Raw genomic sequence first — 13,713 nt, 5'->3', positions numbered from 1 at the left:
TCATAGATTTCAAAAAATCACCAAGCGTGTAAAGCAGGTTTGTGGTGTGCTAACAGGAAGCCAGGAACTTGCTGTTTTTTCTCAAATGCAGAATAAGCTGAAGCTCTTTGGAAGTACTGGGTTTACTGCCTAGGCGAGCAGCAGTGCCATGTATGATGCTTTCTGTTGAGCTGGGTTTACAACATGTGATGGACTTGTCTCCGTCTGCTCTGTGAAAGTGCTGATGTTACTGATATCTGGGGTGATCATTTGGTAGCCTCAGTTGTGATAGTTATATATCTGCTTATGTATTTCAGGCAGTCCTACTAGAACAACATTTTCAGGCATAATAGGCTGCGTTTAGAAAATGTAGGCAGGCAATACCCCTTACCTAGGTAATCCTGGCAGCAAAATTCAGAGAGGCTTGTAGAAATGTTAAAAAGTTAGTGAAAGTGTGCTGTTAGTACTTTAGGAGCCACACATCTAAGGAGTATGTTATTAAGTGCCAAGGAAATGAATGAGGTGTATCAAAAAGAATTTTATTTTCTTTATAGTGCTTTTATAGCATTAGCCAAAAGTTCAACAGTCAAAACCACATGGAAGATCAAGAAATGGTAGAAATGTTTAGTAGGAGAGTGTGAAAGAGGCATTCACGTTGGAGAGACTGTGGCCATTTATTATCATTATTGGACTAATTTTTTAGCATTGCAGACAAGTCATACTTGGTTGAGTGCCACAAGGAACAGCAAATACCACATCATAGGAATACACATTGCTGTTTCCTAGAAGCTGTAATAGCCTTTATGTAACTTTTTCAGAACTTCAAAATGCCTCATTTCCTGACAGCTGTTCCTGTTTTCAGTAATTATTGGAACATTCTTGCACGTTCAAATAGGCATTCATAGATTCTGAACTATAAAAAAATGCCTTATAACTCATTTGCCTTTTTGAGCTTGCTTTTCAGCAACATATACATTGAAGCTTTTAGGCATTCAGCTGAATAATTTGGCCTGGTTATTTATCTGTCAGGTTTGAATTCATATTTAGGAAAGTGATGACTTGCTTGAGCCATAGGATTTTCTTTCCACTGTTTGTCAATTTAAAGAAATTTAGGCTTTTGTCTATACTTACTCACATACAGGAGATGAAGGAAGATTATGAGTGGATAGCAAACTATCATTTGTGGGGAGTGTCAGTACTACAATTCCTTGTTATTTTTCACCACACGGGAATAGCATCATTGTTCTTCCTAACTTTCATATTTCATCTTTTCCATAGAGCTTTAAAGACATGCATGTCTGGGAAAAATCTTCAACACTACCTTCAAACTTCTGATACAGCAGTCCCACCAATCTTTAAAAGCAATAAGAATCAAAACATAGAGTCACCAGTTCTCAAAAAGTTTTCTGCATAATCTGATTTTGGTGGCTCCGAAAGGATTTTTCTCAAACAGCATCCTTAGGAAATCAGAGGATACTATTGATACAGAACAGGCAGAAGTAGTTCCTTACCACCTGATGCTTTGAAAAGCTTGGTTGTTTGTTGCACTCACATTTGTATCACTTTTGTTCTCTTCACAAAAATATTCAGGTGTTCTTTGATGTGAAGATTGGAGACAAAGATGTGGGCAGAATTGTAATTGGATTGTTTGGAAAAGTTGTCCCAAAGACCGTGGAAAACTTCATTGCGTTGGCAACTGGAGAAGTACGTTTGTGGTTTTCTTCCACTGTGTACTCACTTAGTTTTGGATTGGGAAGGCAATGTGTGTTTAATGCTGTTTCAGTTGTGAACTGTTGATCTTATTTCACTGGAGACTGTGGAAGAGTGCCATCCCCAAGGCTGTGCACTGGTGTGTGTCTTCAGGTCCTTGGTTCACAAGATGTAATTATGAGATGCTGGATATCACCATCGCCATCTGTCCCTGCCTTGTAGGTCTAGCATGTAAAGTTACTGTGGTCAGACACCAGTGAAGTAAAGACAATGGCTTTGATCACCTGAATAATACCTGCTTTGTGGCAGTGCAGTCCAGCTGCATTCATCTGCACCTCAGTTTAATGTGTTTCTTGCCAGTATTATATCCGTTGGTGCTATATTCTATGAAATCTAGCCATTCACAACTTGTGTATTTCCATATGAACTGTAAGAACTGGATGTTATATTCATTTAAAGAATTATTTCATTTTCTTAGAGAGGATATGGATACAAAGGAAGTAAATTCCATCGTGTGATCAAAGACTTCATGATTCAAGGAGGAGACTTTACAGTAGGAGATGGATCAGGAGGTAACATGCTTAGTATCTTCCAGGTTCCCTTTCTTTGTTCGAATGTCTGCTGAAAAGACGGGCAAAACAGCATATTTCCTTCATTCTTTCAGCTCACATAAATGAAAAAAAAACCCAACCCACATTTGTTTTAGGGCATTTAGTACTTTTCTAAGCATCTTGGAACATAAGATGCATTTACTTGGATTATCTGATTATAAGTATGTGTAGCTCTTCCTTTGTCCTCAATTTTTGCAGATAGCTCTTTTCTGTCTGTGACTTGTCCCCCTTCAAGAAGCATGGCTTTGTGTGCTGGGCTGGAGCCACGTGACCAGCTGAGCTGTTCCTACAACTTACCGTCTCCAAAAGATGGATGTCTCCACCCTTCCCCTGCTCTGGCTTTGTGACAGCGCTCCCTGGTTGCATGTGGTGAAACAGTGAAAAAGCGCGTAGAGGGAAGGCAGGTAGGGAAGGAGGAGGCCGTCCTTGCTGCCCTCAGCTCAGCCAGGTCTGAGGAACCTTCTGAAATGTGCTGCGAGAGGGAATTTCAACACAGGGAGAGAAAAATTAGAAAATGAGGGTCATGCCCTCTCCTTTTTTTCCTCTTACCAGAATTGAAACCACAAACTCATTGTTGGTATGAGTCCTGGCTGTGTGTATCAGTTCTCCCTCCTGAGCCCCCAGGAGACCAGTTCAGTCCACTGAGGAGACCAGTCCCAGCTCAGCACCTCTTGCATTGCATGCACTCTGGCTTCGGATTTCTTCTCTTCCTTTCCGTGCACGTTATTCGCGTGCTACGAGTTGAACTGTCTGCATACAGTGCAGTGATTTCCCTGCTGGGGTAGAATGGAACACACATTCCTCTTCCTTGCAGCCAGCAATGGGGAAGACTAAAATACCAAAGACACAGTTTTAACATTAAAGATAGGCAGCGTTTATTTGCCTGCTGATGCTGTTCATTGGGACAGTATTTGAAGGTGTTGGAAGCAATGTCCCCGTTGTGCTAGGCACTGCATAAGTAAAGAATGAGACAGACAGCCTTCTCTTTTCAAAGTGATGGTGTTTTAATCATGAATGAAGTGTTTTCTAAATTTATTTTAGAAACATCAAAATCTTTATGTTGGAGTTGTACAAAGCCACACCCAGTATTTTAGTCTAACTTCCATTTGGTCTTCCTTTGTTTCTAAACATGTCTGAAGCAATTTCTTATTAGGAGGAAAAGGTGTAAATACTGAAATTGTCACAAAACACAGCAGCCTTGCTGTTACTGACCATAATTATGTAAGTTAAATTTGTTGAACAGGATGAAGTATATTATTGTTCAGTGGTGTCTGTAAGCACTGAAGATACTCAGCTTGCTTGTTAAAGTGAAAGGATAAAGCATCATCAGCTTTAACTATTCTCTGCCTATATGGGGTGGTTTAGCTTACTTTTATTTCTTTACAAGCAAATTGGTTTTAGTTATGGAATCACTGATGATGGAACAGTGATGTTGCTGTGCTTACTGAAACAATGAATCTTCAAGTCCTGAATTCATACTTTGTTTTTCCCCTTTTTGAACAAAATAGGCTTTTTGATTGTTGTTGTTGTTGGGGTTTTTTTTAAGTTTGCTTTCTTATTTTTTGTCATAGGAAGAAGCATCTATGGAGAAAAGTTTCCAGATGAGAACTTCAAGCTCAAACACTATGGAATTGGATGGGTTAGCATGGCTAATTCTGGCCCAGACACCAACGGATCCCAGTTCTTCATCAGTGTGACAAAGCCCTCCTGGTTAGATGGAAAACATGTAGTATTTGGCAAAGTCCTTGATGGAATGGTAAGTTGAAAGTAGTGGCAAGGTTAATACAAAAAATCTGGACAAACTCTGCCACGTTATATCTGTATTACCATAACTTACACAGTTGTGGTTCAAAACTGTTGAGTGTTCATCTAATACGTACATGGTAGAAAATGATTGTGAAGAGCTCCAGCTGGACAATTTAGAACTGAAATAGCAAATGCTAACTGCAGAAATGGAAACTTAAATCATGCTTTTGGCTTTCACAGCCCTTGTTTCAGACCACTAGCTACTGAAATACACACTGACACCTTTACAGATTACAAATGGAGTAAGTTCAGGTCCTCCTTTCACTAACACTGTTAGCCATGAAATAACTGTATTTCTGCAAGCTAAAATCTGATTTTGTACATGTGCTAGTTCTGGGTAACACTTTCACTGTTAGGGTTTTTAGAAGCATGTGAATATAAAGTATAAAAACACATATATTCAATCTCTTTAAAAAGAAAAAAAAAATCAGTTAATTCTCTGAAACTGTACACAGCTGCAAAACTGATGAAAGGCCAGACAGAATTTTAAGTTTAAAAATGGTACTTTCAACTGAATATATTAGGCTGGTTTTTCTTTTAAATTATTCCTTTTTAATCTTTGTTTTGAAATTAATGGGGAAAACAAGCTCCTGGACAGAACAGTTCTTTGAGGAATTTGAAAATCTCATCAGAACACTTGTCCCCCTCTCCCACATTCATATTGAATTCAATTTTCATGACCTACAGTAGTAGCTGAAAAATTTTGAGAAGAGACTTAGACTAAATTTTAGTTTAGTCAGATTGATGGACAAATATCCAAAGCCAGGTAGTCAGTATACCTAACTGAATTTTGTATGTGTCATATGCTAAAAGTAAAAGCAGTAAGCAGGAAGCACAGTTACGCTATACATTTAGAAATTATCCTTACAGTTAGATTATCCTTTCTGTATGTGCTAGAACCCTGTATGTGCTGGGTGGGTCAGCTAAACATACATTTTCACTTGCCCCTTCATAATGCTTTTGTTGGCTCAAAGTTCTTCTAGAGGACAAACAGCCTTCCCTGTCGACTGTGTGTGAGTTGCAGAGTGGCATAACTATTAATGTGGGGGAAAAAAAGCATGTGGGAATTCAGCAGGGTAAAGGTCTTTGTTCATAAGTTGGTTAATAAACAGCAATGCTGCGAGCACTTAGTTGTTTATGTGCTACCAGACTTCAGCCACTGGAGTTTCCTTGGCTAAACTGAACTCTTCTGTTTGTTTGTTTGTTTCTGTTTAACAGTCTGTGGTGCACTCCATTGAACTCCAGCAGACAGATGAGCATGACCGGCCCCTTCAGGACTGTGTGATTGTGAATAGTGGCAAAATAGCTGTAAAGGAACCATTTGTAGTTGAAGTAGATGACTGGTGAGATCAACAGAAAGAAAAGTAAAACTTAATCATTTTTCTTTAACACCTGTTTTTTACTGATCTCCACTGTCCATTCAGTTTTCTTCTCAAAAAATATGAGGCTACATTTAGGCAGTACTTAGCATTTGCCAAATACATAAAAGATATGACCATTTCTATAACAACTTGATGGAGCTTTCACTCCTTAAAATTCAAGACATACCCCACTAAATTCTAGATCTTGCAGAAAAAGTCTTTCATGAAAAAGTATAGCAGTAATTCTATTTTTCTCAAGGCTTAAAACAAAATCCTTTGTTTTCTTTGGAAATTTTAGCAATATTTGTTTCCGTCTTTTCAACTGAAAATATGTTCTGTAACACTACCAGCATTTTTAAAAATTAAAAAAAAAAAAGTAAAATACATAAGTGTTTTGAATAAATAAACTTTGATTTTAAATAAATATTTGAAACTCTTTTTTTTCTCCCCCCACCCAGTCTTTTTTCTCACCTCAGTTGATTCTGCAAAATATGCAGGGGGTTCTGCTTTCCAGAAGTATGGTTACAAGGTTAGAGCACGGATGGTAAATTTACCTAATCTTAACACGTCAGATAAAGTCCCTGCTGTCTTTCAAAGAACCACAGTGTTCAGATACCATTCTGTAATCAAGAAAGAGCAGCTTTTCTGTCTGTTATTCAATAAGATAATCAGTTAGAAACTGATGAAAACAGGGGAGTCCTTGTTTTATAGCATGGTGAATTTTGTAACCTAGCTGATGTTACTTATTAGATAGCTCAAGTGCCTTTTTTTTTTTTTTTAAGTTTTGCTGTAGGTCAGAGATGCAACTTTAGGTTCATTATTTTTGTCATGCTTTGTAAGTAACTTTTAAGCTGACAACTTAACTGGTAGCTTTTAAACAAGGTCAGTGTAAGGTAACACTTTGAGACACCTATGTCAATTAAGTTCTTTAACAAGTTACATAATACTCTACAGGACAAGAGATGGGGATTTTTTTCTTTTGAGTTTACAGTGTTTTAGAACTTGACACAGAAGAGCCAATGCCAAATTTCATGAAGGACTCATCCCCCTGTGCAGCAGACAGCACACCACCCTCTTTGTTGTGACTAGTTCCTGAAGCATGTCCTGGAGTCCATGTGAGATATCCAGACTTTCAGTGGTGCAGAGTAGGAGCTACAGAACAGAGCTTGTACCTACTGACATTCCATCTGCAAGGAAATGGGAAACTGTTGGCAGGGATTTATCCCATGTCTTCCTGACATGTACTCTGCAGTTACAGGGATGCTCCTGGTTCATCATCCACAGCTCTGGGGCCTCTCCTGAGGGTAAATACTGACACTTATTTTCAGAGACCTGTGAAAGGATTACTGTCCTCTTTAAACAGAGCTAGAGGAGAACCTGGCAATGGCTCCTAAATTTGCCTAGTGCTAGGCAATCAAGACGTTCCTTTTACCCATGCAAGTTTTTCTTTCTACTAACTGTTTAAAGTAGAATTCTCTGAAAAGCAGCACTGGGAAGCAGGGTTAGGAAGTAGGAGCAAGAATGCCTCAGACTCCTGTGCCCAAATAGCTTTCTGCTAGTAGCTGAAAGCTTTCCTGGAGGTTGATCGTGCAGACAGCATAGAGTTCTGCTACCTGAACAAGTGCTGTAGTCACAGGCCTACCTTTTGTCCAAGTGCCAGCCTTTCACTCTCCCCAGGTGGCTTCCAAACACATTTAGTAGTCAGAGGAGGCAACCCTCATGTCAGGCTCCTGTTTGTGCTTAGGTTTGCCCTTGCTGCTTTTGTGCAACACTCCTTCCACCGATGAGCCCAGTGGCTAACTGGCTGTTCAATTACACTGAATTCACCACGATATAACACTTTCGTAAGCCTAGCATGGTCAGATGGTGTGGTGCTAAGAGCTTTAAATGAGCACACACACAGGTATTTTCTCATGCTTCACATGGAGACATCTGTGAGACCCATTTCTGGTAACAGCAGCTCAGAGAAATGTTTTGCTTCAAGAGAAAAGCACAAAAAAGATACCAAAGCAGTACATTCATGTCCTAGTAATTTATTTTGTAATGTCCAGTAGCACACATACAAATTTCCAGTTAAATCTGAACATATGTATCAGTTTTAGTTTGATCATAATCTTAATCATATTCTTGCTTCACTTTACCACAGAGTTGTATGCTCTGTGACTTATAAAATGTTAAGATATGGAATACAATCTGCAAGTTGATGTTGAGAGTAAACATACACACAGGTTAGATGTTGTAACTGGAGGGAGATACATAAATGCCACATGAAAGTTCCTGGTAAGTAAAATAATTTCAACTGAAATCTAGAAAATTTCCTCAGAGAGTGCCATGTGTTTCAGAATGTGAAAGCATGTTTTCCAATTCCTCACACACTCTCTTCAGTGCTTTTAATCCATTCAGTGCCAGCCATGGGTAATGCGTTTGGAAAAATTCTGGTGCAAAAAGGTTTAGTGTTTGCTTTGATAAAAATTATAGAAATAATTAGTAAAAGTTTTCAAAGGTTAGCGCAATTCAGTGTATGACTTAGAACATTTAGTGTTAAATAGTTAGAGCATGTCAATATATATAAGGTATAAATAACTTCAATACTGTTGTTTCCATATCTATTTTTTTAAAAGCAGCAACTGTAATGACAGTGATTTTATTTAAAAAGATACAATGCTTGAAATTAATCTGAGGTTGTGCCTCTTGCTTCTGAGCATAATTTTCACATCACAGAATTTTATTCCTGTTAATTCTATTAAATGTGACTCAGAGACTTGCTTCAGCTTCTTCTCCCCACACATCACTTCTACCTAGGCAGTAAATGAGGATAAAATATTCCATGTAGAATGCCATCTATAACTACGTTTGGGAAGTCATCTGAAAAAAAAAGAAAAAGAAAAAAGAAAGAAACTTACTTTCTTATCCATGTCAGTACAATATAAATGTTTTTGTGGAACTTAACTAGGCAAGGCCTGCTACACTTTAGGTTAATGTTTATCCATGTTGGGATGTGCTATTAGTAATGCTGTTTCAGCACTAAAGCCACTTTAGGGTAGCACTGGGCATTGCATGAATGCGCTGCCAGATTTGTAGCTTATTGATTTAAAGGGATGTTCTAATACTTAATGCTGCTAGGCTCCAGCTCTTTATCTGAATCTTTTCTCACAAGGAAGATGGATTACACTGGCAATTCAATTTCTAACAAAATCTCAATATACTTGAAGAAATTTCAAGACTGCTACTGGGAATACTTCAAAACTGTTTTTTTGATTGTGGTTTACAGCAGTGTTTAGACTGAGAAGACAGAGATGATTATTTGAGGCAGGAAATTTTCAGGTTGTCCAACATAAAATGTCACATGTTACAAAAAGTCATCCTATAATATTTGAAGGAAAAAAATCCCCACTATTTTGTTATCACAGATGCAGAGAAAACTGGCAGTTAATTTTCACGTTCAATTTGACATGAAAGAATTGCCTGACAGAACACAGTAAAAGATCCAAGCAGAGGAATGGCAGGATGTACATCATTGAAGTGAAAAGATTTTTGAAATGTACCTGAGTTTTTAATGAAGGGATTACTTAAATGACCAGGCATTAATAGTAAGAATTTCTGATCACATCTTACAACCTTAAAATTGCTAGTGCACTAGGAAATGGGTTTGCCTTTAAGAATACACTATTTCTGATACAGAATTTTCCACGCTAACCAAATCTTCAACTATCAGCTGACAGGATATTCACAAAGGGGAGGTCAAACTTTTATAAGAATCATTAGATACTAGACATATTAGATCGCCTAATGTAAACGGGAATTAGGTTTTGCCACTAATTCTTTCACAAAAATAATTTTGGGGGTAAAAATACGGAGCAAAAAGTAGATTCGGACTTTATTAAAAAAATCCTTATTAGCTTAAATATGTTATTTCATTGGTATTAATGAGGTGATTCTAGAGTATTAAAGATGTTACAAACAGATATTTTAGGATGTTTTAACAAACTGTAATCTCCACTGTAAACAAAACACGCATAATTCTCCCCAATTTCTCACAGTAAGTCATAATTACAAATGACTTGTTAATATGTTGAATCCAGTAATGTTTCCTCAAATCGTGCAAGTTCAGCTGTCTCAAATTACCCTGGAAGAATAACCCTATGCACTTGTCATGAATGGTATTAAAAATACACTTGTAAAGGCAATCAGATGCTTTCCTTCTAAACTAAAGGCTGCAGTTCCAGAAGTCAGGTTTTATTGGTTCTTTTATAATGTACAGTATATATAGAAAAATAAAGATTGATTTAAAAAATTATACAACTCTGCAACATTAGAGTTACTGTGATCCTTTGCTGCTTAAAAAAATCAGGCATATCAATTCAAGTTAAATGTATAAATACATCAAAGCACAGTCTTACAGATCTGTGATATTTGCATGGCTTAAAGAATCATCATAACAATTTTCAAACAAGTGACAGTAAATCTCAGATTCCATTTTTTTTAGCTTCTGAGGTATCATCTTCAATTTGCAGAATATTAGGTTTTTCCTTTATTTTTTTTAAGAATATTACTTTTTTTTTTTTCTCCCCACACCCTTACACAAAAAGCAATGTGCACCCAGACTGTTAGATACATCATGAAAAAGGGAATCTGAAAGTCAATGAGGTTTGTAACCATGAATCTTATTTTTGGAACGTTGTTTTGCAACTCAACAGTGCTTAAAGCTTGGTCATCAGAATAATGGCAAGACTATATTTTATAAAGACAAGTAACAGTGCAATGAGAGGGTAAAAATATCCTTGGAGCATTATGTTCCAGAAAGAGCTATTTATTTTGTTTAAAACTCACACTATTTCCTATTTTATGGAAATATGTTAACACAGGCATTCCTGTATCCAGGAAAGACTTCTGATTGAAACAATGGTTCACCTTCTTCAAAGAAAACATACAACAAATAGTTATTTGTTAATGGACACTTACTTTTGGTCATAGGTTGAACAACCTTGGCTGTTTTTACAAGGGAATCAGAATCTATCAAAGTAAGAACTGATCTGAGAGGGAAAATTTTAGAAAGCTCATCTATATTTTCTCTGTGCTGCAAACTAAAAACAAAGAAAAAGAATTAAAGGCAATGGTAGTTGTGTAAAATCTGTGTTTCTTTCTAACTAGACTTGAGTCAAGTAGTAGAGCCTCTAGACTTAAAATTTGGTTTTCTTCTTTCTTTTTTAAACCACAACTCACTTTCTAATTTGTGTTTGAATTCATTAAGTTAAAAATAGCTTGCAAATGAATTTGATGTTTTAGGGTTTTCAAACACAAGAATATTCACCTGCCATATAAAATTCTAAATATTTTGATTCAAGGCCAGAAAATGCCTTGGCAAAAGTCTGAAATGTCCATTGTTTCAGATGTCATTAAGGAGGCCAACCTTATAATTAAACATCTTACACATTAAAAGAAGCTTTTATCTTAATCCAAGAAAAACACTACTTAAAAGAATAGTTACAAAATGAATTACAAAATTAGGTTCCTAATGATTTCACAAAGAGGAAGCTTAGCCTTCCTTGGAGTACATGTTATGGAAGATAAATATCATCACAGAACTGCAAAATCCTGAACAGAAATCTTACAGCAAAATGTTACATGTGCGCTGCAAATATTAAGTACCATCACAATTTTTCAGGATAACTGTATATGAAATCCATTTTATCTGTTCAGAATGGTACGGAATTAAATGATTTTCATAATTTATACCATGTTCTCAAGGAATCAAGTATGCAATTAGGAGGAGCATTAAACAGGTTAATACATGCCATGTGTCTCATTCATATGAGTAACAAATTTTAAACAGAGGTAACTCTGTGGGTGCTTCTTCATCACTGTTGTCACTTGCGTCAGAATTGGCCTTGTGAAGGGACCCTCTCCCCTTACTGTGCTTTGATTCATTGAGTTCGTGATTTGCACTCCAGCCTCAAATGGACGTTCAGTACATGTGAGCAGACTAGTGCTAAGTCAAAGTAAAAACTAAACAACCCTGTAATGTGTCTTCTAATGTGGACTGGGTCACAAAGGACTGTCCAGACAGCTTCAGAGTATCTCCAGGGATGGAGACTTCACCAACACTCTGAGCAAACTGTGTTGGTGAAAAAGTGCTTCCTCATATTCCTGCTATTCTAGTCCTGTCACTGGGCAGCACTGAAAAGAGACTGGCTTTGTCCTCTTTACGCCCCCCCTTCAGGTATTGATACGCATTTTGAGAAACTGCAAGCAAAAAAGTGTTCGTTCATAAATTTACTCTTAAAAAATTTAATGATTTTCAAGGCAGTGCAAGAATCTGACTATTGATTTCTACACAGTATTTTGTAAAATCAAACAAAATGCCACATTAAAAAAGAATCCTAATGTACAGCTCAGGGAGAAAATTCTCTCATGAAAGCTATTACAATTTTAATAAAAAATTTAGTAGAAATAACAGTTCAAGCAAGTAAAATGACAAACCCAGGAGGAACACGCTCTGAAAATGGTACTTTTTTTTTCCCTGCACACATTTAATTTAAGAGAGGGTAAATTTTCTGAATTAATAATTCAAAGAACTTTTTTTTTTTATGAAAGGGGGTTATAACAAGCTATTTCAAACACTCTTTTGAACCATGTATTATGAGATGAAGGCTAATGTAAATGTCCTGTGAAACACATCAATTATACTTAAAGTATACATTTTTTCCCCCGGAAAGATCTCTAGAGGTTATAAATGATAAGAAATAGTAATAATCCAAATGGAATTACAAACATGGTTGCAGAAGATCGACTGGTGTTTAGGGAAAAAGCACTTACAAAGGACTAGGCCTCTAAGTTCAAATCCTTCAGGCAAAATAGCCCAAAGGGTCAACAACAAGAAAGGAAAAGCAATGTTCTTCATCTTTTGATTTGAATTCTCAGTAGGTTTGTCTGAGAGAACAACTGGGGAAGAAAATTCCAGCCTTTTATAAATCACCCATCCCACTTAGTGTTTTAATGGTTTCTTACACAAGAACTATTGTTTTATTGGCAGGTTATTAGATTTTGGACCAGTGTCATTTGACCAGGCTTGTATTAATAATAATGTGGTTTATGTGGTGCAGGGTCAGATCAGCAAAGTTCTGTTAACAGATGACAGGTTTGATTACCGTTGGCTTTAGGCAAGACATATGGATCCCTTAGGAACAGCAGCACAGGCTGGTGGGACAGTTTGCTGGAAAGGTCAAGAACAGGGATGTCAGTATCAAGGGACACCACACAGAATATTCTACAAACTAGCTTTGATAAAGCGAGGTGGTCGAGCTGCACAGGAGCCACAAGGTGCATTTCCACACACCAGCACTGCCCAACAGGGCAGGCTCCGTCTCCTGGAAGCAAAGCTTGCTGCTCCTCAGCCACACAGTGAAACCCTCAACGTGAAGTTGGAGGTAAAGGGGCTGGATCCTGGAGGGGTGGCTTGCAGCTGGCTTTGAAACCTCCTGATCCTGCTCTGGTCCCTGGCACTTGGTGTAATGCAGGCTACAAGATCATCTGCAACCAGGCTCCATGTCTATAGGTTCTTCAGGACACCAAACAGACTCAAAATGTCACCATGTTCTTGCAGCCTCTAAAGCAGTAGCTGTACCCCTCACTCACAAAGTCCTTGTAAGCCCCTCACAGGCCTGACTCCCACCCTGGTCATGGTACAGCCACCCTCTCCCAGCCCCCTCCTCTCTGCCTACACATGCCAAGCAGTGCAACCAGATACATACAAAGCTCTATCAAACACATCAGGGACAACCCAAACCTTTAATTTCTTCTGCTAAATCTTCTTGCTATGAAAAATACATTCCCAGGTATATTTCAGAGCTAGCAATATTCTACTAGTTTTATAAGGAATTTCTCAAAACTAGCATAACGATGCTCAATTCACACTACAAATGGACAGATCTAACAGAGCTGATGAAACTAGCCGTTACACTTAAAAAACACATCTAATTTTAATGCTAAACTACTGCTAATTCATCAGCTGCAAGGACCAAATACAGTAAACTCCAATAATTTCAAGTAGTTGTCCTAGAAAGAGTAGGAATCAAGCTCACCTTGATTCTTCAGATTCTGTTTCATCAAAAGAGCTGCAAGTAAAGTGAGAGAAAACTTTAGTTCCAACAAAATTAATTTTATAATTAAAAAACCCAAATTCTTTAAGAGTCACCAAAGGGAGTGATCTTTTTCTGGCCATTGGCTTTATGATGCAGTTTAACGAG

General features: G+C 37.5%; 2 protein-coding genes across 2 annotated transcripts in view; one reads left to right on the top strand and one right to left on the bottom strand.

Moving 5' to 3' along the window:
* Positions 1-1,363: 1,363 nt before the first annotated feature.
* On the top strand, positions 1,364-5,849 carry PPIC (peptidylprolyl isomerase C). Its single transcript, XM_018086055.2, has 4 exons — positions 1,364-1,683; positions 2,168-2,261; positions 3,872-4,056; positions 5,325-5,849. Exons 2-4 carry the CDS (start codon positions 2,219-2,221, stop codon positions 5,451-5,453), a joined length of 357 nt encoding a protein of 118 aa, XP_017941544.1. The 5' UTR covers positions 1,364-1,683; positions 2,168-2,218; the 3' UTR covers positions 5,454-5,849.
* Positions 5,850-7,469: 1,620 nt separating this feature from the next.
* Positions 7,470-13,713, bottom strand: part of SNX24 (sorting nexin 24) — a 48,596-nt gene continuing 42,352 nt past the window's right edge. The window contains exons 5-7 of the mRNA XM_029965444.1: positions 13,549-13,581; positions 12,616-12,680; positions 7,470-8,332 (exon numbers count right to left, since the gene is read on the bottom strand). Of these exons, the coding sequence (XP_029821304.1) occupies positions 8,262-8,332; positions 12,616-12,680; positions 13,549-13,581 (169 nt within the window). The 3' untranslated portion in view covers positions 7,470-8,261. The remainder of the gene's footprint in view (positions 8,333-12,615; positions 12,681-13,548; positions 13,582-13,713) is intronic.

The sequence above is a fragment of the Manacus vitellinus genome, unplaced genomic scaffold (assembly GCF_001715985.3).
Source record: "Manacus vitellinus isolate BGI_N305 unplaced genomic scaffold, ASM171598v3 scaffold_9_pilon, whole genome shotgun sequence".
NCBI lineage: Eukaryota > Metazoa > Chordata > Aves > Passeriformes > Pipridae > Manacus > Manacus vitellinus.
The sequence above is the reverse complement of the archived record's forward strand: the minus strand, read 5'-3'. Positions and strand labels throughout refer to the sequence as shown.